Genomic DNA, 27,502 nt, shown 5'->3' on the forward strand with positions numbered 1-27,502 from the left:
ATGGGGAATCGCTCCCAGTGACGGGGAATCGCTCCCAGTGATGGGGAATCTCTCCCAGTGACAGGGAATCTCTCCCAGTGACAGGGAATCACTCCCAGTTATGAGGAATCGCTCCCAGTGATGGGGAATCTCTCCCAGTGACAGGGAATCTCTCCCAGTGACGGGGAATCGCTCCCAGTGACGGGGAATCGCTCCCAGTGACGGGGAATTGCTCCCAGTGACGGGCAATCTCTCCCAGTGACGGGGAATCGCTCCCAGTGACGGGGAATCGCTCCCAGTGACGGGAAATCGCTCCCAGTGACGGAGAATCTCTCCCAGTGACGGGGAATCTCTTCCAGTAACGGGGAATCGCTCCCAGTGACGGGGAAACACTCCCAGTGACAGGGAATCGCTCCCAGTGATGGGGATTCGCTCCCAGTGACAGGGAATCTCTCCCTGTGACGGGCAATCGCTCCCAGTGATGGGGAAACGCCTCCCAGTGACGGGGAATCTCTCCCAGTGACGGGGAATCGCTCCCAGTGACAGGGAATTGCTTCCAGTGACGGGGAATCACTCCCAGTGACGGGGAATCACTCCTGGGGAGGTTGAGGTGAGATTTGTGCAGTTGTTTCCAAATCCTGTCCAGTTTAATAATGCATGTCTCTAAATATTTCAGCGCCGCGAAGCTATTTTTAGTTCGACAGCTAACATCATTCTTCGACACGACAGCGATCTAATTACCCAGCTGTCTAACTGTCCAGCACACAGTGCAGTGCGATGGAGCGCGTACAGTTTTCTTAAGACATCCCTGAGAAAAGTAGAGTGTGTGGATATTCTCAGATTCCAAGAGAGTGTAGAGGGAGCTTTACTCTGTATCTAACCCGTGCTGTACCTGCCCTGGGAGTGTTTGATGGGGCAGTGTAGAGGGAGCTTTACTCTGTATCTAACCCGTGCTGTACCTGCCCTGGGAGTGTTTGATGGGGCAGTGTAGAGGGAGCTTTACTCTGTATCTAACCCGTGCTGTACCTGCCCTGGGAGTGTGTGATGGGACAGTGTGGAGGGAGCTTTACTCTGTATCTAACCCGTGCTGTACCTGCCCTGGGACTGTGTGATGGGACAGTGTGGAGGGAGCTTTACCCTCTATCTAACCATGCTGTACCTGCCCTGGGAGTGTTTGATGGGACAGTGTAGAGGGAGCTTTACTCTGTATCTAACCCGTGCTGTACCTGCCCTGGGAGTGTGTGATGGGACAGTGTGGAGGGAGCTTTACCCTCTATCTAACCATGCTGTACCTGCCCTGGGAGTGTTTGATGGGACAGTGTAGAGGGAGCTTTACTCTGTATCTAACCCGTGCTGTACCTGCCCTGGGAGTGTTTGATGGGACAGTGTAGAGGGAGCTTTACTCTGTATCTAACCGGTGCTGTACCTGCCCTGGGAGTGTTTGATGGGACAGTGTAGAGGGAGCTTTACTCTGTATCTAACCCATGCCGTACCTGCCCTGGGAGTGTTTGATGGGACATTGTAGAGGGAGCTTTACTCTGTATCTAACCCGTGCTGTACCTGCCCTGGGAGTGTTAGATGGGACAGTGCAGAGGGAGCTTTACTCTGTATCTAACCCGTGCTGTACCTGCCCTGGGAGTGTTTGATGGGACAGTGTAGAGGGAGCTTTACTCTGTATCTAACCCGTGCTGTACCTGCCCTGGGAGTGTTTGATGGGACAGTGTAGAGGGAGCTTTACTCTGTATCTAACCCGTGTTGTTCCCGTCTCCGTTTCCAGGAGAACCCGTACATGTGCAACAATGAGTGTGACGCTCACACGCCCGAGCTCGCACACCCGCCCGAGCTGATGCTGGATGACGAGGGGCGGATTCCCAACACCTTTTGGCAAAGTGTCTCCTGGAGGAGTTTCCCCGAGCCCCTCCTGATCAACATCACTCTGTCCTGGGGCAAGACCATTGAGCTGACCGAGGACATCGTCATCACCTTTGAGTCGGGCCGGCCGGAGCAGATGGTCCTGGAGAAATCTCTGGACCACGGCCGGACGTGGCAGCCCTACCAGTTCTATGCGGCCGACTGCCTCACCTCCTTCGGGATGGAGCCGAGAACGGCCCGGGATCTGAGCCCGGCCTCGGTGCTGGACATCATCTGCACGGAGGAGTACTCCAGGGGCTACGTGTGGAAGATGGACAAGATGGTTCGCTTCGAGATCCAGGAGCGTTTCGCCCTGTTCGGGGGGCCCCATCTCCGCGACATGGCCTCGCTGTACGGCCAGCTGGACACCACCAAGGACCTGAGGGACTTCTTCACCCTGACCGACCTGCGGGTCAGGCTGCTCCGGCCGGCCACTGGGGCCACCAGTGTTGGCCAGCACAACCTCTCCAAATACTTCTACGCCATCTCCAACCTGGACATTCGCGGGCGGTGAGAGCTCCTCACCCCTTCTGGCCAGAGTCGGTGACCCCACATTTCACACCCAGGGGGCGCCGTGTCAGTCCAACATCTGGGGAAACTCACAGGGCCAACATCTGGGGGGCACTCTATCGAGTCTAACATCTGGAGGACACTATCAGGGCAAACATCTGGGGGGCTCTGTATCAGGGCCAACATCTGGGGGGCTCTGTATCAGTGCCAACATCTGGGGGGCTCTGTATCAGGGCCAACATCTGGGGGCAATCTATGAGGGCCAACATCTGGAGGGTTGTCCTATGAGGAGAGATTGTGTAGATTGGGCCTATAATCTCTGGAGTTTAGAAGAATGAGAGGTGATCTCATTGAAACATATAAGATGCTAAGGGTTTTGACAGGGCAGATACTGAGAGGTTGTTTCCCCTGGCTGGAGTGTCTAGAACTAGGGGGGCATAATCTCAGGATAAGGGGTCTGTCATTTAAGACTGAGATGAGGAGGAAATTCTTCACTTTGATGTGGATGCGGAGTCGTTGAGTATATTCAAGGCTGAGATCAAAGGATTTCTGGACTCTCGGGGAATCGAGGGATATGGGTTTCGGTCAGGAAAGTGGAGTTGACGTCGAAGATCAGCCATGATCTTGAATGTTGGTACAGGCTCGAGGGGTAGGAAAAATAGAAAAGCAGAGTATTTTTTAAATGGTGAGAGATTGAGAAATGTTGGTGTTCAGAGGGACCTGGGTGTCCTTGTACACGAATCACTGAAAGTTAACATGCAGGTACAGCAATTAGGAAAGCAAATGGTATGTTGGCCTTTATTACAAGAGGATTTGAGTATAAGAGTAAAGATGTCTTACTGCAATTATACAGGGTCCTGGTGAGACCACACCTGGAGTATTGTGGACAGTTTTGGTCTCCTTACCTAAGGAAGGATATACTTGCCATAGAGGGAGTGCAACGAAGGTTCACCAGACTGGTTCCTGGGATGGGGGGATTGTCCTATGAGGAGAGATTGAGTAGACTGGGCCTATATTCTCTAGAGTTTACAAGAATGAGAGGGGATTTCATTGAAACATACAGAATTCTTACAGGTCTTGACAGGGTAGATGCAGGGAGGGTGTTTCCCCTGGCTGGGGAGTCTAGAACCAGGGGTCACAGTCTCAGAATAAGGGGTCGGCCATTTAGGACTGAGATGAGGAGAAATTTCTTCACTCAGAGGGTGGTGAATCTTTGGAATTCTCTGCCCCAGAGGGCTGTGGAGGCTCAGTCGTTGAGTAGATTCAAGACAGAGATCGATAGATTTTTGAATATTAAGTGAATCAAGGGATATGGGGATAGTGCAGGAAAGTGGAGATGAGGTAGAAGATCAGCCATGATCTTAATGAATGGTGGAATAGGTTCGAGGGGCCGAATGGCCGACTCCTGCTCCTATTTCTTATGTTCTTCTGTTAACTAGCACTGTAACCACGACAGGGAATTCAATCTTCAAATGAATGAATTAATGATAGTTTATAAACATCCAGCAAAAGATGTGGCTGGTATTAGTTTAGTGTGGAGTTGTAACAGAGTTAATATTTAATGATTCCTCAATCATCAATTACTGCTCATTTACACCTCCTGGACTCCCGGCTGCTCCTCGCCCGGCGGGAATTGAATGATTTCAGTTTAAACCTTTGAAGAGATTCCCAGGTTTAACCCTTTCTGAGCAAACCCTGGGACAATGCGGCCCGTTTGGTATTTGGGTGAAATTGGGGAAAGTGGGGACTGACCCAGGAGAAGAGGGAAGGTGGAGATTATCAGTCTTTCAGTCTTCATCTTCAGTCTCCGCTCCGAGTGTCTCCTCCTCATGTGTCCCGGTGTCACATTCTGTCCGAGCTACGCTCCTGTGAAGCACCTTGGGACATTTTACTATGTTAAAGGCGCTATAGAAATGCAAGTTGTTGTTGTAGTTGCAGGTGTTGTTGTTAAGGGAGAATGAACTTGCATTTCTATAGCGCCTCTCACGACCTCAGGACGTCCCAAAGCGCTTTACAGCCAATGAGGTGCTTTTGTGGGATGTGCTGAGGGTGAGAGGCGCTCTATCAATGCAAGCTCTTGCTCTGAGGGGCCTGGAACAGTTTGAAATGCAATAAGTGTCAGAAAGTGTTGGTGTCGGGAGAGCTGAGCTGGGAAAGGGAGAGCGGAGTCCCGGAGCGGAGAGTCCCGAGTCTAACCCAGCTGCTCAGCCCATTTGAAAGCAGCTGCCCTTGTTTTTTGCCAGGTGTAAGTGCAATCTTCACGCCAACAACTGTATCTTGGAGAAGGGGAAGCTGAGTTGCGAGTGCGAGCACAACACGACGGGGCCGGACTGCGGGAGATGCAAGAAAGGCTTTCAAGGCGGAGCGTGGAGAGCGGGGCTCGTACCTCCCAATCCCCAAAGGGACGGTCAATGTGTGTGAGTAACCCGAGCTTCCCGGCCAGGCCCAGTGCCGGCGCAAGATCGCTTCAGATTTCATTCTCAGCCCAACTCCCCGCAACGCATCGACTCCAAAATACAACCCAATGGATGGTGTGATTGTGTTAATGTGGGAAGAGATCCCAGCGGGAGATTGTCCAGACCCAGGGAAGAGGAACAGAGTCCGAGCCCACAGCCCACTGAGAGAGAGAGAGGAGAGAGGGAGGGGGAGAGAGAGGGGGGGGAGAGAGAGAGGGGGAGAGAGAGAGAGAGAGAGCGGGGGGGAGGGAGAGGGGGGAGAGAGAGAGGGAGAGGGGAGAGAGAGAGAGAGGGGGGAGAGAGAGAGAGAGAGGGGGGAGAGGGGGGGAGAGAGAGAGAGAGAGGGGGGGGGAGAGGGGGGGAGAGAGAGAGAGAGGGAGAGAGAGAGAGAGAGAGGGGGGAGAGAGAGAGAGAGAGAGGAGAGAGGGGGGGGAGAGGGGGGGGAGAGAGAGAGAGGGGGAGAGAGAGAGAGGGGGAGAGAGGGAGAGGGGGGAGAGAGAGAGAGAGAGGGGGGGGGAGAGGGGGGGAGAGAGAGAGAGAGAGAGAGAGAGGGGGGAGAGAGAGAGAGAGAGAGAGGGGGGGAGAGAGAGAGAGGGAGAGAGAGAGAGAGAGGGAGGGGGGGAGGAGAGGGAGAGAGAGAGAGGGGGGAGAGAGAGAGAGAGAGAGAGAGAGGGAGGGGGGGAGAGAGGGGGAGAGAGAGAGATGGTGGAGCAGACAGAGTGAATACACACACGCTGAAGATGGGCTGCTGAATTTTTAGTGTTTTAATGTTTAAAGTGGGGAAAAAAAGTTTCATTTCAAGTTTTAAAAGGTTTAAAAGTTAAATTTAATTTGAGTTAGTTTAGTTTAAGTTTAGGTTAGTTTAGATTAAGTAAGAAAAAGACCGCCAAAAAGACCGCCAAAGACAAGAGCCGACAGAGAAAAAAAAAATATCCGAGGAAACAGCAGAAAGAAACAAAGACAAAACGAAACAAAGCAAAGGGACAGAAGAAGGAAAGGAATAAACCGGGGAAAAACCGGGAGAACGAGGCACCAAGGAGGAGCCCGAGCGGCGGCTGGAACACTAAGCCAGAAGCCAGGGAAAGGCCCGAGGAGCCGGGCCGAGACAGAGGCCTGGAGACCTCTGAGGGGGAGGGGAGCAGCCCGAATGCACCGTGAGGCAGCGGCTCCCAGACGCAGACAGTGAGTACGGGTCCTGGGGAAGGAGCCTGAAGCCAGGGAAAGGCCCGAGGAGCCGGGCCAAGACAGAGGCTCAGAGACCCCTGAGGGGGAGGGGAGCAGCCGGGAGACACCGGGAAACGGCAACTCCCAGACGCAGACCAGGACAGTGAATACGGGGCCTGGGAAAGTTCGCGAGCCGGGAGAGGGAAACACCAAACCCGGGGCCCCAGAAAAGCTTATTCTAAAGTCAACAATACTTTCTACCTCTACACTACCAATAATGAGCGAATCGGAGGAGCCACAGCAGCTCCCGAGGCACACTGAGAGCAAACTCTTCCAGATTCCCCCCAACACCAAAAGAAATGCTAAAAAATCGATCAAGCAGAAGCAGCTGAGAGAAAAACCAGAAACTCTTTTTGCTGACTGGTACAGCACTGGGAAAAAGTGTAATCTCATTTTTTACTCAGGTCAATCAGCGGCTTGGATTACAGCAATAAAATCACACTATACCAGGGTTAAGCAGGAAAGAACCGCTAATGGGTCCAAACTGAAAATTAAGAAACCAGGGGACCCGGACAGTTCAACCACGACTGTCAACATGTACGATAACGGAACAATATTAGTGCAAGGCAACCTCGACAACTTTGAAACGGCCTTCAAGACACTGAAAGAAATAACGGAGAGGGGAAGGAACAGCCCCAGAGTGGCTAACAGGGGAAAAGCGACTCGCACTCCCCCCACCATTGACAACTCAGCAGGAGCAAATCAGCCTGGTCAGGAGGTGAACGAGCCACACAGTTCTAACCAGACACTCACCCCAGGGCCCCACAGCCACATGGTACAGTTGACTAACCCCAGCATAACTACCAGGGAGGAAGCCACACATACTCCCCCTACCACTTCCAGCTCACCAAGAGAAGAGCAGCCTAGCCAAGAAGTGAGTGAGCCCTCCAGCGCCGACCGGACACATACCCTGGGATCACACAGCCTGATACAACTAAAGGATAAATTTAACCAGGTGGAGACAAAGCTGGTTAAACTTAGAGAGGCGGTCCTTAAACTGAAACATGAACAAAAGCAAGAGAGAGAGAAATACAGGAGAGAGCTGAATCTACTGGGGAATCAGGTGAAAGAGCTGCAGGAAAACAAAGAGAGCCATAGAGGAGAGATAGCACCATTAGACCAGCAGCCAGAGGCTAGAGATAAGACAATACAGAGCCCGACTGAACAGCTGCACTCCCACACTGAACAACAGCAGCAAACACACAATACAAGGGGTGCCACACAGACCGACCAGCACACTGAAGCTCAGTCTTCCCCCACCACTGTGGAACCACAAGCGAGCCGCTCACAAGAGGAGCGCACACACCAGACACGACCACCCCAGTCCAACACACACCCTATGAGTCCAGGCGAAAGCCACCAGACAGTAAACACCAACAAGGCTGACATCGTAATACTCATAGACTCAAATGGGAAATTTCTATGGGAGAAAAAGCTCTTCCCTAGACATATAGTAAAAAAGATCCGGTGCCCAACAACAGACAGAGCCCTGGAATGGCTGACCAAAACCCGATTAGGCTCCCCCAACACATAATAATACACACTGGCGCAAATGACCTAAAGGCCCAGCAGGAAGGGGTAGCAACATCGCTCAGAGCAGTGATTGAGAAGGCAAGCAGTACATTCCCAAACACTAGAATCACTGTTTCCACAATATTGCCGAGAACAGACTTTAACAACAACACAATTCATGAGATAAATGCCAGCATAGCAAGAGACTGTGAATTAAAACACAACGTGCACCTGGACCAACACCCCACCCTCGATGAGGAATGTCTTCACGACCGCGTCCACATCCACAGGAAACGAATACCGATCTTTGCTAAAGCCCTGAAGGACATCGCTTTAAACCGGGTCCATACCCAGACTCCAGGAGGACCCCCCCCCCCGACCACCAGAGATCAGCGGGGTACATACCAGGACTACTACAGAGACCACCACCACACCAACCAGGACCAGAGAGGATCCCCATGCACAACAACAATATCAGACCTGCACCACCCCTGTCCCACAGGGGAACAGGACTGCCCCCAGCCAGACAGAGGGAGAGATGCACAGGGCGTACGCAATACCTCAGACAGAGACAATCCATTAAGAGACACTAAGCAGACGTGCAGCAGCATCTATGGATCAGAAAATGAAAAAAAAAAATCAAGGACTAATTACTAGAAAGAATTGTAACCAAGTAGTATTAGCATTTATAGACAATTGAGATGATCTTTTTTTCCCCCATTTAAACACGACAAACACGTATCATTCTTTAACCTATCATAGTAAAAGACCAAACTTAACCTGAAATCCTTATATATTTCGACCTGGAATATCCAAGGTCTATGCTCTTCGGTGCTCGAAGTGAAGAGTATGACCCCAGAGTTCATAGATGAAACTAAAGATCTGGATATTATCATTTTACAGGAAACTTGGTATAGAGAAGGACGACACACTGGCCGTCCCCAAGGGTACACAGAGCTGGTGGTCCCCTCCAATAAATTGCCAGGAGTAACCCAAGGCAGAGACTCTGGAGGCATACTGATTTGGTTTAAAACAGAGCTTAAGAATTGCATCAAATTTATAAAAAAGGGCGAAAACCACATGTGGCTCAAAATTGAGAGGGGGATTATCTCTAACACCCAAGATGTTTTCATTTGCGCACTCTATATCCCCCCAATGGAATCCCCGTACTTTAAAGAGGTCACCTTCCCCAACATTGAGAGGGAGATTATCCAATTTCAGGCCCAGGGGAACGTGTTGATCTGTGGTGACCTCAATTCAAGAACTGGCAAAGAACCCGACTTCACCAATAATCAGGGAAACAATTACATATTTGGGAATAACCACTTCGATATCCCTTCCCATCCATACAGGCATAACTGCGACAAGCAGACAAATACCAACGGAAAACAGCTACTGCAGCTCTGTCGAAGCCTGGGTCTGTACATTGTCAATGGTAGGTTCATGGGAGACCTCCTAGGAAGATCGACCTATTGCTCACCTCTTGGCTGTAGCACCGTAGACTATATGATTACGGATTTGGACCCATCGTCTTTCAGAGCATTCACAGTCAAACCACAAACAACACTGTCAGACCACAGTCAAATTACTATGTATCTTAACAAGACAGAAACAACCAACACAGAAACACAACCCAGTAAACTGTACAACACCAAAAAATCGTACAGATGGGCCAAAAACAGCACGGAAAAATACCATAAAGCAATTAGCCATGAATCAACTCAAACTCTCTTGGACACCTTTCTGGATAACATATACACTCACAATAAAGAAGGCGTAAACCAGGCAGTGAATAACCTAAACAATATTTTTGATAATTTGGCAACAAGGTCAAACTTGAAAGCTCGCAAGAACAAACCCAAAACAAAAAACTATGAAAAATGGTTCGACCCAGATTGCCATAACATGAGGAAAAAACTTAGAAAAATATCAAACCAAAAACACAGACATCCAGAAAATGAGGAATTACGCCTTACTTATTGTCAGACACTAACACAATACAGAAACACACTCAGAACCAAAAAAGAGCAGTATATTAAGAATACACAGCTCCATTGAGGAATCCATTGATTCCAACTGTTTCTGGGACAAATGGAATACATTACACAAAAAACAACACGACGAATTGGCCATTCAAAATGGAGACACATGGGAAAACCACTTTGAAAAATTATACCAGAAAAACACACTAAGGCCAGAGCAACACCAAATATGCAAAAAACTGGAAAAGCTCGAAATGGCCATAAAAGATAACCAAAACCTGCTAGACTCCATAATAACAGAAAAAGAACTATTTGAAAAACTCAAAGACCTGCGACCAGGAAAAGCTTGCGGTGCAGACGGCATACTAAGCGAGATGATTAAACACACAGATGATAAAATGAAACTGGCTATCCTAAAACTCTTCAACTTGGTTCTGAGTGTCGGTTACTTCCCTGATATCTGGAACAAAGGACTCATAACGCCCACATACAAAAGTGGGGACAAAGTCGACCCAAATAACTATCGAGGCATCTGTGTAAACAGTAACCTGGGGAAGGTATTCTGTAGTATCATAAACAAAAGACTTATAAACTTCCTTGAGGAGCACAATGTCTTGAGTAAAAGCCAAATTAGATTCCTGCCAAACTATAGAACATCAGATCGTATCTTCACCCTACAGACCCTAATTGACAAACACGTTCATCAAAACAAAAGCAAAATCTACGCATGCTTTATAGATTTCCAGAAGGCTTTCGACTCCATCTGGCACGACGGTTTATTCCTGAAACTTATCGAAAGCGGGGTAGGGGAAAAACATATGATGTAATTAAATCAATGTATACAAACAACAAATGTGCAGTTAAAATTGGAAACAAACAAACAAAATACTTCCCACAGGGGCGGGGGGTGACACAGGGCTCGCCCATCTCACCGACACTCTTTAATATTTACATAAATGAATTGGCAAAACTACTTGAACAATCTACAGCACCTGGCCTCACCCTATATGAATCCAAGGTTAAATTCCTCCTCTATGCAGATGATCTGGTTCTGCTGTCACCAACTAAGGAGGGTCTACAGCAGAACCTGGATCTGCTGGAGTCGTTCTGCCAGACCTGGGCCCTGACAATAAATCCCCAAAAAACCAAAATCCTTGTGTTCCAGCAAAGATCCAGACATCAGGGACCCAAAATAAATTTCACACTAGGAACAAACAAAATTGAACAAACCACTAACTACACATACTTGGGCCTAAAAATCAGTTCTACGGGAAATTTTCATCTGGCTGTGAATGAACTGAAAGAGAAAGCAAGAAGGGCTTTCTATGCCATTAAAAAATCAATCCAAATAGAAATCCCAATTAGCATTTGGCTCAAAATTTTTAAATCAGTAATTGAACCAATTGCAATCTATGGCAGTGAGGTGTGGGGACCGCTAACACAACAAGAATTTGCAAAATGGGACAAACACCCAATTGAGATCCTACATGCAGAATTCTGTAAAAGCATCCTCCGGACTCAAAGGAAAACCGTAAACAATGCATGCAGGGCAGAACTAGGCCAATATCCATTAATAATCACTATCCAAAAAAGAGCCATCAAATTTTGGAAATAGTAGCCATGGTGTGGAGATGCCGGAGTTGGACTGGGGTGGACAAATGTAAGAAGTCACACAACACCAGGTTATAGTCCAACAGCTTTATTTGAAATCACAAGCTTTCGGAGCGCTGCTCCTTCTTCAGGTGAAGTGGAGAAATGCATAAAGACACAGCTTATATAGTCAGAGAATCATGTCAGATGTTTACAGGTAACCTTTCCAACTGCCATTTATCACACCTCGGCAGAGAGATAATCACAGCAGTCAAAGGTGTGAATGGTGTCCAAACAGGTCAGTCGGAAAAATTACATCAAAGAACAATGAGGTGGGGTCACAAGGGGTCAAATATTGCAGATGCTGGGGTCTGTATGAAAAACAAAAAAAGACAAAAAACATTTTTTTGGCTGGAAATCACAGCAGGTTCGGCCGCATCTGTGTAGAGAGAACAAGCCAATGTTGACTCGAGTCTGGATGACCCTGCATCAGGTGGGGTTACATGTAGCGTGACATGAACCCAAGATCTCGGTTGAGGCCGTCCTCATGGGTGCGGAACTTGGCTATCAGTTTCTGCTCGACGATTTTGCGTTGTCCTGTGTCTCGAAGGCCACCTTGGAGAATGTTTACCCGAAGATCGGAGGCTGAATGTCCTTGACTGCTGAAGTGTTCCCCGACTGGGAGGGAACACTCCTGCCTGGTGATTGTTGTGCGGTGTCCGTTCATCCGTTGTCGCAGTGTCTGCATGGTCTCGCCGATGTACCATGCTCCAGGGCATCCTTTCCTGCAACGTATGAGGTAGACAAAGTTGGCCGAGTCACATGAGCATGTACCATGTACCTGGTGGGTGGTGTCCTCACGTGTGATGATGGTATCTGTGTTGATGATCTGGCATGTCTTGCAGAGGTTGCTGTGGCAGGGTTGTGTGGTGTCGTGGTCGCTGTTCTCCTGAAGGCTGGGTAATTTGCTGCGAATGATGGTCTGTTTGAGGTTAGGCGGCTGTTTGAAAGCGAGTAGTGGAGGCGTGGGGATGGCCTTAGCGAGGTGTTCGTCGTCATCGATGACATGTTGAAGGCTGCGAAGAACATGGCGTGGTTTCTCCACTCCGGGGAAGTACTGGACGACGAAGGGTACTCTGTTGGTTGTGTCCCGTGTTTGTCTTCTGAGGAGGTCTATGCGATTTTTCGCTGTGGCCCGTCGGAACTGTCGATCGATGAGTCGAGCGTCATATCCTGTTCTTACAAGGGCATCTTTCAGCGTCTGTAGGTGTCCATCGCGTTCCTCCTCATCTGAGCAGATCCTGTGTATTCGCAGGGCTTGTCCATAGGGGATGGCTTCTTTAACGTGGTTAGGGTGGAAGCTGGAGAAGTGAAGCATCGTGAGGTTGTCCGTGGGCTTGCGGTAGAGTGAAGTGCTGAGGTGTCCGTCTTTGATGGAGATTCGTGTGTCCAGGAATGAGACTGATTCTGAGGAGTAGTCCATGGTGAGTTTGATGGTGGGATGGAACTTGTTGATGTTATCGTGTAGTCTTTTCAGTGATTCTTCGCCGTGGGTCCATAGGAAGAAAATGTCGTCGATGTATCTGGTGTATAGCGTTGGTTGGAGATCCTGTGCAGCGAAGAAGTCTTGCTCGAACTTGTGCATGAAGATGTTTGTGTATTGGGGTGCGAATTTGGTCCCCATGGCTGTTCCATGTGTTTGGGTAAAGAACTGGTTGTCGAAGGTGAAGACATTGTCATCGTCATCAAACCAGCAGACAAGGAGGTGCCATCGTCATACAGAACAGAACGGACTATTGCAAAGAAGTATACCGACAACTGGACGTCCAGGTGTGTTGGCTTTGTGTATCTTTGGGAGGCAGTAGAAGTCTCCCACGCGGGGAGTACGTGGGATGAGAGCATGTAGGATGCTTTGAAGGTCTGGATCGAAGGTTTTGATCAGTCTGTTGAGTTGGCGGGTGTGTTCTTTGGTCGGATCTGCGGGTAACTGTCTGTAGTGTTCCTGGTTGTCCAGTTGTCGGTATACAACCAACAGAGTACCCTTCGTCGTCCAGTACTTCCCCGGAGCGGAGAAACTACGCCATGTTCTTCGCAGCCTTCAACATGTCATCGATGACGACGAACACCTCGCTAAGGCCATCCCCACGCCTCCACTACTCGCTTTCAAACAGCCGCCTAACCTCAAACAGACCATCATTCGCAGCAAATTACCCAGCCTTCAGGAGAACAGCGACCACGACACCACACAACCCTGCCACAGCAACCTCTGCAAGACATGCCAGATCATCAACACAGATACCATCATCACACGTGAGGACACCACCCACCAGGTACATTGTACATACTCATGTGACTCGGCCAACGTTGTCTACCTCATACGTTGCAGGAAAGGATGCCCCGGAGCATGGTACATTGGCGAGACCATGCAGACACTGCGACAACGGATGAACGGACACCGCGCAACAATCACCAGGCAGGAGTGTTCCCTCCCAGTCGGGGAACACTTCAGCAGTCAAGGACATTCAGCCTCCGATCTTCGGGTAAGCAGTCTCCAAGGTGGCCTTCGAGACACACGACAACGCAAAATCGTCGAGCAGAAACTGATAGCCAAGTTCCGCACCCATGAGGACGGCCTCAACCGAGATCTTGGGTTCATGTCACGCTACATGTAACCCCACCTGATGCAGGGTCATCCAGACTCGAGTCGACATTGGCTTGTTCTCTCTGCACAGATGCGGCCGGACCTGCTGTGATTTCCAGCCAAAAAAATGTTTTTTGTCTGTTTTTTTGTTTTTCATACAGACCCCAGCATCTGCAATATTTGACCCCTTGTGACCCCACCTCATTGTTCTTTGATGTAATTTTTCCCTGACTGACCTGTTTGGACACCATTCACACCTTTGACTGCTGTGATTATCTCTCTGCCGAGGTGTGATAAATGGCAGTTGGAAAGGTTACCTGTAAACATCTGACATGATTCTCTGACTATATAAGCTGTGTCTTTATGCATTTCTCCACTTCACCTGAAGAAGGAGCAGCGCTCCGAAAGCTTGTGATTTCAAATAAAGCTGTTGGACTATAACCTGGTGTTGTGTGACTTCTTAAATTTTGGAAACACCTAGAAATGAGCAACCCCCAATGTTATCATTATGAAGCCCTGAAATGCCAAGAGAGGACCATAAAGAAGAATACCCTCAGTCAACTAGTCCTGGGACTCAGTGAAATAACTACTAACACTACTAACAAGAACCAGCCCCAGGACAGTGACAGCGTAACACAAAGAATTCGACCCAACACAATCGTCGCTAAGCAAAAGGAAAAATATCTGTCATATTGGGCAGAAACAACAAAAACCCAAAGCAAACTCAATTGCTACTTGGCCCTAAACAGACAATACAACATGGCTGATTACCTGACCATGGTAAAGGATAGCAAACTGAGAAAAACCTTGATAATGTACAGACTTAGTGAACATAGCCTGGCGATCGAAAAAGGTAGACACAGGCAGACCCGGCTACCAAGAGAGGACAGGATATGCTCTCAGTGCAGTGTGGGAGTGGTGGAGACAGAGATGCACTTCCTCACAGGTTGTGGAAAATATCAGGGCATAAGGGAGAATTTCTACCCAAAATTCACAAAAATATGCCCGGAATTCAGAAATTTGAATGACGACCAAAAACTCCCATACCTACTAGGGGAAGAGAGAAATTGTGTAACCTTAGCGGCACACTATGTTACAGCTTGCCATAAACAGAGGGACAACCACTAAATATAAGAAAAGAGTATATACAAATTATATGAATGTATATTTATACACTCAGGGATATATCTGTTTATACACTGTATGGATAGATCTGTATTTTTGTGTACAGCCATGAATGTTTTTCGATGCTTTGGCAACATAAGATGTACCTTATCATGCCAATAAAGCGATTTGAATTGAATTGAGAGGGAGAGAGAGAGAGAGAGAGAGAGAGAGGGGGGAGGGAGAGAAAGAGAGAGAGGGAGGGAGAGAGAGAGAGGGGGAGAGAGAGAGGGGGGAGAGAGAGAGAGGGGGAGAGAGAGAGGGGGGGAGAGGGGGGTGAGAGAGAGAGGGTGAGGGGAAGAGGGAGATAGGGGGAGGGGTGGGGGAGAGAGAGGGAGGGGTGGGGGAGAGAGAGGGAGGGGAGGGGGAGAGGGAGGGAGAGAGGGAGGGGGAGAGAGAGGGAGAGAGAGGGTGAGAGGGAGCGTGAGAGGGAGCGTGAGAGGGAGGGGGAGAGGGAGGGGGAGAGGGAGGGGGAGAGGGAGGGGGAGAGGGAGGGGGAGAGAGAGAGGGTGAGAGGGAGGGGGAGGGGAGAGAGAGGGAGGGAGGGGAGTGGGAGAGAGAGGGGAGAGATAGAGAGGGGGGTGTGTGAGAGGGAGGGGAGAGAGAGGGAAGGGGAGAGATAGAGGGTGGGAGGGAGAGTGAGGGGGAGAGAGCGAGGGAGAGATAGAGGGAGGACTGAGGGCAGAGGGAGAGAGGGAAAGTGAGGGGGAGAGTGAAAAAGAGAAACAGAGAAAGAAAGATAAGGAAAGAGTGAAAGAGAAGGTAAAGAAACAAGAAACAGAAAGTGAGAAAAAACAGGGAGATAGAGGGTAGGAGAGAGACAGAAAGTAAGAGAAGGAAATAAAGAGAGAGAGAGACAAGCTCTCCAATTAGTCCCACTCCCTGTTCTTTCCCCAGAGCCCTGCAAATATTTCCTTCAAGTATTTCTCCAATTCCCTTTTGAAAGTTACTATTGAATCTGCTTCCACCGCCCTTTCAGGCAGCACATTCCAGATCCCAACAACTCGCTGTAAAAACATTCTCCTCATCTCCCTCTGGTTCTTTTGCCAATTCCCTTCACTCTGTGTCCTCTGGTTACCGACCCTCCTGCCACTGGAAACAGTTGCTCCTTATTTACTCAATCAAACCCCTCCTGATTTTGAGCGCCTCTATCAATGTGATGTGGGAGTCAGTGAGCGAGCTGGAATCGCTGGCATTATGTAGAGGGTGAGGTTATAATAGCCCATGGGAGATTTTTGCTGAAATCTCTCTCCGGACACACACACAGATACAGAGCCAGCAGTGAGGTGTAGACTGATGTGAGAATGGAATGTTAATGACTGGATGAACATCTGGGGAACAGCTGGGGAGGGTGAAAGGAGAATAAGCCTCTGTGTAATCAATATCTGAAGCAGACCAGGAAGTGAAGGTTGTGAGGGGACATCTGTGGCCATTGCTGTGTGTGGAATGTCCCGAGATCAATATACAGACAGTGACAGGACTGGGCAGTGAGCGAGGGGTCTGTGTGATGACTGACACCCTTACCTATTAACCCTGCGGACTTACACACTAATCACACGGAGTGGGAACGGAGCCACGGACTAACCTCAGGCTCACCTTCCGTCAGCTCTTTAGCATCTCTAGCTGGTGTGACCCAGGGCTGGTGTGAGCGCTCAGAGGACGCAGCCCGCCAATCCCCATCACTTCATTGTTCCTGAGTTTGAGTGAGGTCCATCTCATCAACACTCCATGTGATGGGTTGGATTAGTGTGTTTATGGAGACAGATTGTTAATCAGACGTCTCTCTAACTCTCTTTGTTTCTGTTTCCCTCTCCAGGCCTCCCTGACACCGTCGCGAGTGGCCGTAAGTAGGACCTACGCTCTCTGACCTGTGACCTGCTGACCCAGAGCCCATTTCAGTATCTGGAACAAACCCTTCCCCTCAAACCCCCCTCATCTCTCACTGACCGAGGAACAGGTGTAGGTGTGAGCAGGGTCTGAGTGTGAGCAGGTGTAGGTGTGAACAGGGGCTGAGTGTGAACAGGAGCTGAGTGTGAACAGAGGCTGAGTGTGAACAGGGTCTGAGTGTGAACAGGGTGAGTGTGAGCAGGTGTAGGCGTGAACAGGGGCTGAGTGTGAACAGGTGTAGGTGTGAGCAGGGTCTGAGTGTGAGCAGGTGTAGGTGTGAGCAGGGGCTGAGTGTGAACAGGGGCTGAGTGTGAACAGGTGTAGGTGTGAACAGGGGCTGAGTGTGAGCAGGGGCTGAGTGTGAACAGGGGCTGAGTGTGAGCAGGGTGAGTGTGAGCAGGTGTAGGTGTGAACAGGGGCTGAGTGTGAGCAGGTGTAGGTGTGAACAGGGGCTGAGTGTGAGCAGCTGTAGGTGTGAGCGGGGCTGAGTGTGAGCAGGGGCTGAGTGTGAGCAGGGGCTGGGTGTGAACAGGGGCTGAGTGTGAACAGGTGTAGTTCTGAACAGAGGCTGTGTGTGAACAGGTGTAGGTGTGAACAGGGGCTGAGTGTGAACAGGGGCTGAGTGTGAACAGGGGCTGAGTGTGAGCAGGTGTAGGTGTGAACAGGGGCTGAGTGTGAGCAGCTGTAGGTGTGAGCAGCTGTAGGTGTAAGCAGGGGCTGGGTGTGAACAGGGGCTGAGTGTGAACAGGTGTAGTTCTGAACAGAGGCTGTGTGTGAACAGGTGTAGGTGTGAACAGGGGCTGAGTGTGAACACGTGTAAGTGTGAGCAGGGGTTGAGTGTGAACAAGGGCTGAGTGTGAACAGGTGTAGGTGTGAACGGGCTGAGTGTGAAAAGTTGTAGGTGTGAGCAGGGGCTGAGCGTGAACAGGTGTAGGTGTGAGCAGGGTCTGAGTGTGAGCAGGTGTAGTTGTGAACAGGTGTAGGTGCGAACAGGGGCTGAGTGTGAGCAGGTGTAGGTGTGAATAGGGGCTCAGTGCGAACAGGGTCTGAGTGTGAATGGGCTGAGTGTGAGCAGGGGCTGAGTGTGAGCAGGGTCTGAGTGTGAGCAGGGTCTGAGTGTGAACATGTGTGGGTGTGAGCAGGGTCTGAGTGTGAGCGGGGGCTGAGTGTGAGCAGGGTCTGAGTGTGAGCAGGGGCTGAGTGTGAGCAGGGTCTGAGTGTGAGCGGGGGCTGAGTGTGAGCAGGGTCTGAGTGTGAGCAGGGGCTGAGTGTGAGCAGGGGCTGAGTGTGAGCGGGGGCTGAGTGTGAGCGGGGGCTGGGACCAGGAGTCTGCTTGTTCCTGTATCTATGGAGTAAAGTATAATCTCCTCGAGCGGTGCAGCAGATACGAAGCAGGGAAGTTGTAATATTTACGATGCACATCTTAGCTGAGAGGAAAGTGCTTCTTAACTCTGCCTCAGTGAGAACATTCAGTGGGAAGTGGAGGGAATATTTGTAGAAAGCTGTTTGGTTGCTGAGACCGAGATCAATGGGGACCTGTTGTAATCCCGTTATCCCAGATACAGGAATGGGAGCTGGGTGAGTGTCTCGGCCTCAATCTGTTCCCCTTTGTTCCCGGATTTTGCATCAACTCGTTCCCGTTTATTTTACCCTTCGCATGCTGTCCATGTCATTCCAAACCATCCGTCACATTAAACCCCCAAACCAGCCCAATACCGGGAGTGACCGTAACTCCCCACACTGACCGGGAGTGACCGTAACTCCCCACACTGACCGGGAGTGACCGCAACTCCCCACACTGACCGGGAGTGACCGCAACTCCCCACACTGACCGGGAGTGACCGTAACTCCCCACACTGACCGGGAGTGACCGTAACTCCCCACACTGACCGGGAGTGACCGCAACTTCCCACACTGACCGGGAGTGACCGTAACTCCCCACACTGACCGGGAGTGACCGTAACTCCCCACACTGACCGGGAGTGACCGTAACTCCCCACACTGACCGGGAGTGACCGTAACTCCCCACACTGAACGGGAGTGACCGTAACTCCCCACACTGAACGGGAGTGACCGTAACTCCCCACACTGACCGGGAGTTACCGTAACTCTCCACACTGACCGGGACTGGGGGACTGGGGCACTTTGGGCTTTTGTGAAACGTTACACTTTGACCCCAAACCTGCCCCTTTCCTGCCCAGGGACAGCCAGAACCTACAGGAAGAAACAGACACTCAAACCTTCCACACCGACACAAAGTTAACTAAAGATAAACTAGTTCTAATGTCTGGCGATGAATCTCCATTTTGTGCTGAATTACTGAGCGTGTTGTTGCTGGATTGAGTCACGCTGAATAATAACAGGGAGACTCAGTCACATCCTGCATTACACAGTTTGCCTTTCAAACCCTAAACCTACTCGAATGCACCGAAATCCCATAATAACAGCCTGTCACCGGCCTCACCCCATTAAATCATCGGCTCCGCGGACCAGATTCCCGCTAATTAGTGATCGATCCGCTTCGAGCTACAACACAGGCAGTGAGTAGACCCGGAGAAGCGACTGATTGGCTCCCGGTCCAGCAACACCTCCAATTTATAATTCTCATCCTCACGTTCAAATCCCCCCATGGTCTCGCCCCTCCCTGTCTCTGTAACCTCCTCCAGCCATAAGACCCTCCGAGATCTCTTCACTCCTCCAGCCATAAGAACTTCCACTCCCTCAGTACTGCCCCTCCGACAGTGCAGCGCTCCCTCAGTACTGCCCCTCCGACAGTGCAACGCTCCCTCAGTACTGCCCCTCCGACAGTGTCGCACTCCCTCAGTACTGCCCCTCCGACAGTGCAGCGCTCCCTCAGTACTGCCCCTCCGACAGTGCAGCACTCCCTCAGTACTGCCTCTCCGACAGTGCAGCGCTCCCTCAGTACTGCCCCTCCGACAGTGCAGCACTCCCTCAGTACTGCCTCTCCGACAGTGCAGCGCTCCCTCAGTACTGCCCCTCCGACAGTGCAGCGCTCCCTCAGTTTTCTGCCCTTGCAGCGCGTTCCTATGCAGAGCTAGACAGGTAGCTAACAACTTGATATCTTCCCATAAAAATCACAAGGCTTGACTTTTCTTGTAAACTTTACTGAAAGATTCTTATTGTGAAACTGAAATACAATGCAGAAGTGGAAGCACACATTCGTACACAAGCACATAACTGATAATCATACACAAACTTAGGTAAGCCTGAGCAACACAGTACATTTGGCATGTAACTTACCAAAACACGTGGAAACACAGCTCACTGTGAATATACATTTAGCAAACTGAAAGGCATTCTCTTACATTCACTTTAAATTAGCCCTGTACATAGTGCATCAAAATACAGCTACAAGTTAACCAGCTAGACAGAGAGCGAGCAAGTCACGGCTAGCTATGCAGGTTTGCTTACAGAGAAAGGTTACAAACTAAACATTTTCTGCAAAATATAGTGTTCACTAATCATCTATAACATTCTCAAGTACTTACAGACAAATAGTGTCCAAGGCCAAAGCGTAACAAGAAAATAACTGCAAGACCATGTGTCGAGCTGCAGGTCTTGTGATATACAGCAATTTTATTTTACTGCACTTTACTGCGCTTTACTGCACTTGCTAGGTACCAAATATCCACTAGGTGGCGGCACACAATGGGAATCGACCCAAATTAATTAAACCCCTGAATTAACTTGAAACTAACATAAATTCCTAAAGGAAGGCAGCACACTCAGTACTGCCCCTCCGACAGTGCAGCGCTCCCTCAGTACTGCCCCTCCGACAGTGCAGCACTCCCTCAGTACTGCATTAGTGTTGGTCTGGATTATGGGCTCGAGTCTCTGGAGTGGGACTTGAACCCACGACCTTCTGACTCCGAGGCGAGAGTGCTGCCCACTGAGCCACGGCTGAAAGGCCCCTAACTTGGCAGCACTGTATAAAACCCGGCACAGGACTCTATAAACCCGGGATTGGGACCATCCATTGCCATCTGCCTGATTCAATGCAAACTGTAACTAGCCGGGAGTCTGATGTTCTCCCCTCACTGCTAAAAGCCTCAGTGTTCCCTCCCTCCCATTCCAGCCATTTCCTCCCCACCTCTCATTCCTCCAGCATGTGACCCTCTCGCAGTCTGCGACCCGTCTACGTCCTGTCTACGTGCCGTCTACACTCTCTGTCTTTTCCTTGCAAGACTGCGAATGCTTTGGCCACTCGAACCGGTGCAGTTACCTCGAGCTGCTCTCCACCGCCATTTGCGTGAGCTGTAAGCACAACACTAGAGGGCGACACTGCCAGTTATGCCGGCTGGGCTTCCACCGAAACCCTTCAGCACAGCTGGACCACCACAACGTTTGCCTCGGTCAGTTCCTGTTACAATCTCCGCTCTCGCCTCCTTCCTTCACCATTCTGCTTTCAGCCCGAAACAAGATAAAGCAACAAAGAAAATACCTTCGATAGGGCTGAGCAAAAGGGTGTCGGAAATCAGCTCCCCTTTCCCCAGCGACTAGGCCCCAACCGAACCTTTCCCTAGCGATGAGGCCTGGTCCAGCCTTTCCCTAGCGACCAAGCCCCAACCAAACCTTTCCCTAGCGATGAGGCCTGGTCCAGCCTTTCCCTAGTGATGAGGCCTCGTCCAACCTTTCCCTAGTGATGAGGCCTGGTCCAGTCTTTCCCTAGTGATGAGGCCTCGTCCAACCTTTCCCTAGTGATGAGGCCTGGTCCAGTCTTTCCCTAGTGATGAGGCCTCGTCCAACCTTTCCCTAGTGATGAGGCCTGGTCCAGCCTTTCCCTAGCGATGAGGCCTGGTCCAGTCTTTCCCTAGCGATGAGGCCTGGTCCAGCCTTTCCCTAGCGATGAGGCCTGGTCCAGCCTTTCCCTAGCGATGAGGCCTGGTCCAGTCTTTCCCTAGCGATGAGGCCTGGTCCAGCCTTTCCCTAGCGATGAGGCCTGGTCCAGTCTTTCCCTAGCGATGAGGCTTGGTCCAGCCTTTCCCTAGCGATGGGGCCTGGTCCAGCCTTTCCCTAGCGATGAGGTCTAGTCCAGCCTTTCCCTAGCGATGAGGCTTGGTCCAGCCTTTCCCTAGCGATGAGGCCTGGTCCAGTCTTTCCCTAGCGACGAGGCTTGGTCCAGCCTTTCCCTAGCGATGGGGCCTGGTCCAGCCTTTCCCTAGCGATGAGGCCTGGTCCAGTCTTTCCCTAGCGACGAGGCTTGGTCCAGCCTTTCCCTAGCGATGGGGCCTGGTCCAACCTTTCCCTAGCGATGAGGCCTGGTCCAACCTTTCCCTAGTGATGAGGCCTGGCCCTTGCTTTGTTGCGGTGAATCGAAAGCCCTGTGTTTTGATGATATAACCGTTCCCTCCGTCTCCATTGTTTTCCAGGAATTTGTATGTTGTTTGTACTCTCGGTAAACGACCATCCCGACTCGTAGCAGCGTCGCTCGCCTCTGCTCAATGTTGCCCCTCCCCCCAGTGTCCAACAACAATCCTCTCTCCATTTCCTCATCTCCTCCCATTCTCCACACACAGAATTACACAGAATGTACAGCACAGAAACAGGCCATTCATAGGAACATAGAAACAGGAGGAGGCCATTCAGCCCTGCGAGCTGGTTCCACCATCCAGTTCGATCAGGGCTGATCTGTATCGTAACTCAATCAACCCGCCTCGGTTCCGTAACCCTTAATGCCCTTACCCAGCAAAAATCCATCAATCTCAGTTCTGAAATTTCCAATTGACCCCCAGCCTCAACAGCTCTCTGAGGGAGAGAGTTCCAGATTCCCACTGCCCTTTGTGTGAAGAAGTGCTTCCTGACATCACCCCTGAATGGCCTGGCTCTAATTTTAAGGTTCTGCCCCCTTGTTCTGGACTCCCCCCACCAGAGGAAATAGTTTCTCTGTCGACCCGATCAACTCCTTTAATCATCTTAAACACCTCGATTAGATCACCCTTTAACTCAGGGGAATACAAGCTCAGTCTGTGCAGCCTGGCCTCAGAATTTAACCCTTTTAGCCCCGGTGTCAGTCTGGTGAATCTGGGCCACTCCCCCTCCAAGGCCAGTCTATCCTTCCTGAGGGTCGGGGCCCTGAACTGAACGCAGTGTCCAGATGCAGTCTATCCAGAGCTCTGTGCAGCTGGAACATAACTTCCTCCCCTTTGTGTTCCAGCCCCCGAGAGAAAGGCCAACATTCCATCAGCCTTTCTCATTAGTTTTTGTACCTGTCCACGAGCTTTTAGCCCAACTGGTCCGTGCTGGTGTTTCTGCTCCACTCGAGCCTCCTCCCGTCCTTCCTCATCTCACCCTATCACCATATCCTTCTATTCCCTTCTCCCTCATGTGTTTATCCAGCTTCCCCTTCAATACATCTGTGCTATTCTCCTCAACCACTCCCTGTGGGAGCGAGTTCCACATTCTCACCACTCTCTGGGTAAAGAAGGTTCTCCTGAATTACCGATGGGATTTATTAGCGACGATCTTATATTTATCACCCCTAGTTTTCGACTCCCCACAAATAGAAACATCTTCTCTACGTCTACCCGATCAAACCCCTTCATAATCTTAAAGACCTCGATCAGGTCCCCCCTCAATCTTCTCTTTTCTGGAGAAAAGAGCCCCAGCCTGTTCAGTCTTTCCTGATAGTTATAACCTCGCAGTTCTGGGATCATCCGTGTGAATCTTATTTTGCACCTTCTCCAGTGCCACTATATCCTTTTTATAATATGGAGACCAGAACTGTGCAGAGTGCTCCAAGTGCGGTCTAACCAAGGTTCGATACAAGTTTAACATCACTTCTGTGCTTGTGAATTCTACCCTCTAGTGATGAACCCAGTGCTTGGTTTGCTTTTTCGGGCCTTGTTAACCTGTGTTAATTCTGTGCCGTGGCCCCAGGGAGTGGAACACGGGCCGTGTGCAGTCAGTGTGTGGGGGATTGAAGCTGTTTGTAAAGTGTTGGAGACTTGTTTCACCCCCAGAGTCTGACCCTCCCTTGTCCCGGCTCGCACTCATACCTGTGGCTGAGGTTGTGTCGATGTGTTTTATGGGGAACAGCCGTGTGCAGTGTGTGTGTTGTCTTGTTTCTGCAGACTGTAAGTGTCACCCTGATGGCTCGCTCCACCATCGCTGTAATGACACGGGATATTGTGACTGTAAGGAGGGGGCAACAGGGCCCAAGTGTGACAAGTGCCTGCCCGGATATTACTGGCACAGGGGCTGTCGAGGTAAGTAACCGTTCCAGCACCAGCCCCTCCCCTCACTCCGCCCCGGCTTCTGTGTGTCAGGGTCAGCAGAGTATCCGATAGCAGAGATACCGTGGGGGGAATCACAGAGGCTTTTAGTGAGTGAACCCTCCTGGACCCTCCCATCACCCGCCACACAATTAGTGGCACAGCTCCTCGCAAAGGGAGGTCTGGAGTTCAGTGAGGGACGTTTCATAGAATCACACAGCACAGGAGGAGGCCATTCGGCCCATCGTGCCTGTGCCGGCTCTTTGAAAGAGCTCTCCAATTAGTCCCACTCCCTGCTCTTTCCCCACAGCCCTGTAAATCTTTCCTTGTTTCCCTTTTCAAGGATTTCTCCAATTCCCTTTTGAAATTCCTATTGAATCTGCTACCGCCGCCCTTTCAGGCAGCGCATTCCAGATCACAACAACTCGCTGTAAAAACATTCTCCTCATCTCCCCTCTGGTTCTTTTGCCAATTCCCTTCACTCTGTGTCCTCTGGTTACCGACCCTCCTGCCACTGGAAACAGTTTCTCCTTATTTACTCGATCAAAACTCGTCATGATTTTAAACACTTCTATCAAATCTCCCCTTAACCTTCTCTGCTCTAAGGAGAACAATCCCAGCTTCTCCAGTCTCTCCACATAACTGAAGTCCCTCATCCCTGGTACCATTCTAGTAAATCTCCTCTGCACCCTCTCCAAGGCCTTGACATCCTTCCTAAAGTGTGGTGCCCAGAATTGGCCACAATAATTGGACACAGACTTTAATCCTCAGTCTCACCTTAGGTATTTAATCATTAATTTATTCCCATTCACACATCCCCCCTGTGCTCGCTGAGCTACATTGGCTCCTTATGTGGCTCTGCACCAACTTTTCTCTTATTTACGCTCCTGTGAAGCACCTTGGGATGTTTTACTGTGTTAAAGGTGCTATATAAATGCAAGTTGTTGTTAAATAGAATCTACAGCACTCTGATCGATATTGAAATTCATTGGCCATTTACTCGTCCATTCTACGAGTTTATTCATGTTTTCCTGGATTTTGTCGCAGTCATTCTCTGTATTAACTACACCCCCACAATCTGGTGTCATCCACAAACTCTAAAAATATACTTCCGATTCCCGAGTCCAAATCGTTTCTGTAAATAGTGAACAACAGTGGTCCCAGCACCGATCCTTCTGGAACACCACTTCCCAGCTTTTGCCAGTCTGAGTAATTACCTTTAATTCTCTGTTTTTTGTTTTGTAGCCAGCTTGCTATCCATTCTGCTACTTCTCCCCGGACTCCGCATGCTCTGACCTTAGTCAAGACTCTACTACACGATACTTTATCCACGGCCTTTTGAAAATCCAAATATATTACATCTACTACATTACCCTTGTCTACCCTTTCTGTTACTTCGTAAAAGAATTCAATAGGCCTGGTCAAGCATGACCTTCCCTTTTGGAATCCGTGCTGACTAATCTTTATTATATTTTCAGATTCTAGATGTTTTTCTATTACATCTTTGAGTAAGAATCTTTCCCACCACCAACGATAAGCTAATTGGTCTACAGTTCCCTGGACTTGTTCTATCTCCCACCTCCCGATCCTGATTTTCATTTTGTTATTTATGTGTCTGGAGAATACTTTACTGTTGCTTTTGATATTCTGTGAAAATTTGGAGTTCCTCTTTCCTAATTGTTTCTTCACTTCTTTCCTCACCTCTTCGTGTTCCCTTTTACAATCCGGGCTGACTATTCTTTATTATATTCTGGGTTTCGAGATGTTTCTCTAATAAAATGTTGTTGTGACAGTGAGAGCCTGGGAGCGGCGAGAGTTGAACCAATCTGTAGGTGGGGAGATGGTCAATGAGCTGATCTTTCTTTTCTCTGGCCTCTTGCAGCGGGCGTGTGCGATAACTTGCTGACACGGTGTCAGAACGGAGGAGTGTGTGAGGGCAATGGGAGGTGTCGGTGCCTCGCTCCCTACACCGGGCTCCTGTGTGAGAAAGGCCAGTGCGGGGAGGAAGCGGGAGGGTGCATCTCCCAATCCCCACGGGAGCCCACCTTACACCGGCTGCTGCTGTCGCTGACTGCGCTGCTAACCTCCGCTAACGGCTGCCCGCCATTCTGACCCGCTTCCAGCACCATGGCCGCTCACGGGAAGGTGCGAAGAGCACAGGAGAATCCAGCCTTTACTGCGTCGCCGTTAGAACACGCTCCCCTCCCCCGACCCCCCGGGAAAGGCAAACTGGAGCCGAGGCCGGAGCCCAGCCACCCACCCAGCCCGACTGGATCTGAGAGCCCGGAAGGAATGGGCAGTCAGTGGGGACTGGACTCTCTGACTCCCCGCGGGCCCGAGGCAGCTGCTAATATTCATTCTGCAATCGCCAGCCGCTCGGCCCATGTCCAGCTTTGGGACAAAGAAAGAAAGAAAGGACTTGGATTTCTACAGAGCCTTTCACCCCCTCAGGACGTCCCAAAGCGCTTCACAGACAATGAAGAACTTTACAGCAAACAGCAATGTGAGAATCAGCAGACAATCTGTTTTACTGATGTTGGTGGAGGAATAAATATTGTCCAGGACTCCGGGGAGAACTCCCCTGCTCTTCTTCCAAATAGTGTCCTGGGATCTTTTACATCCCCGAGAGCGGAGACGGGGCCTCGGTTTAACGTCTCATCCGAAAGACGGCACCTCCGACAGTGCAGCACTCCCTCAGTACTGCCCCTCCGACAGTGCAGCACTCCCTCAGTACTGCCCCTCCGACAGTTCAGCACTCCCTCAGTACTGCCCCTCCAACAGTGCAGCATTCCCTCAGTACTGCCCCTCCGACAGTGCAGCACTCCCTCAGTACTGCCCCTCCAACAGTGCAGTGCTCCCTCAGTACTGCCCCTCCGACAGTGCAGCACTCCCTCAGTACTGCCCCTCCGACAGTGCAGCACTCCCTCAGTACTGCCCCTCCAACAGTGCAACACTTCCCTCTCTCCCTCCCTCCCTCTCTCTCTCTCCCTCTCTCCTCCTTCCCTCTCTCCCTCCCCCTCCCTCCCTCTCTCTCTCTCCCTCTCTCCCTCCCTCTCTCCCTCTCCCTCCCTCTCTCCCTCTCCCTCTCTCTCCCTCCCTCTCTCTCCCTCTCTGCGAGGGGTTGCTGAGTGGGGACCAGGCCTCTCTGTCGGTACATCGTGACCTGAGGGAATATGAGGGGGGGCTTCGAGCGACCTACAGCCTGGGCTTCAGTGAGTGATGCTGTGTGATCCTGGTCGCTGGGTTTTTGTGTAATCGCTTCCCCCGACCCCCTCCTTCTGAAATCCGGTTCCTATCCTGGTCTCTCCACGGGGGCCACATCAGCCCCCTATGGGAATGGTCCTGAGCAGCGATCGGAGCGTTAGTGTGTTTATTGATCTTTTGTATTAAGATGAAGTGATTTTCTTGCAATCC

At 50.5% G+C, this 27,502-nt stretch overlaps 1 protein-coding gene and 1 pseudogene across 2 annotated transcripts in view; both read left to right on the forward strand.

Annotated features, from left to right (window-relative positions):
- The window catches only part of LOC147122467 (netrin-G1-like), a 39,749-nt pseudogene extending 34,924 nt beyond the window's left edge, over positions 1-4,825 (forward strand). Inside the window, exons 2-3 of the transcript XR_015077754.1 lie at positions 1,757-2,400; positions 4,644-4,825. The product of XR_015077754.1 is annotated as a netrin-G1-like (transcript). The remainder of the gene's footprint in view (positions 1-1,756; positions 2,401-4,643) is intronic.
- Positions 4,826-4,924: 99 nt separating this feature from the next.
- Positions 4,925-26,678, forward strand: LOC147122468 (netrin-G1-like). The gene is made up of 4 exons (XM_085977057.1): positions 4,925-4,931; positions 16,786-16,812; positions 23,948-24,082; positions 25,971-26,678. The coding sequence occupies exons 1-4, from the start codon at positions 4,925-4,927 to the stop codon at positions 26,198-26,200; spliced, it is 399 nt and encodes a 132-aa protein (XP_085833183.1). The 3' UTR covers positions 26,201-26,678.
- The last annotated feature ends 824 nt before the right edge of the window (positions 26,679-27,502 follow it).

The sequence above is a fragment of the Somniosus microcephalus genome, chromosome 3, assembly GCF_052327205.1.
Source record: "Somniosus microcephalus isolate GS21.2 chromosome 3, FLI_Smic_1.0, whole genome shotgun sequence".
In the NCBI taxonomy this organism is placed as follows: Eukaryota; Metazoa; Chordata; class Chondrichthyes; order Squaliformes; family Somniosidae; genus Somniosus; species Somniosus microcephalus.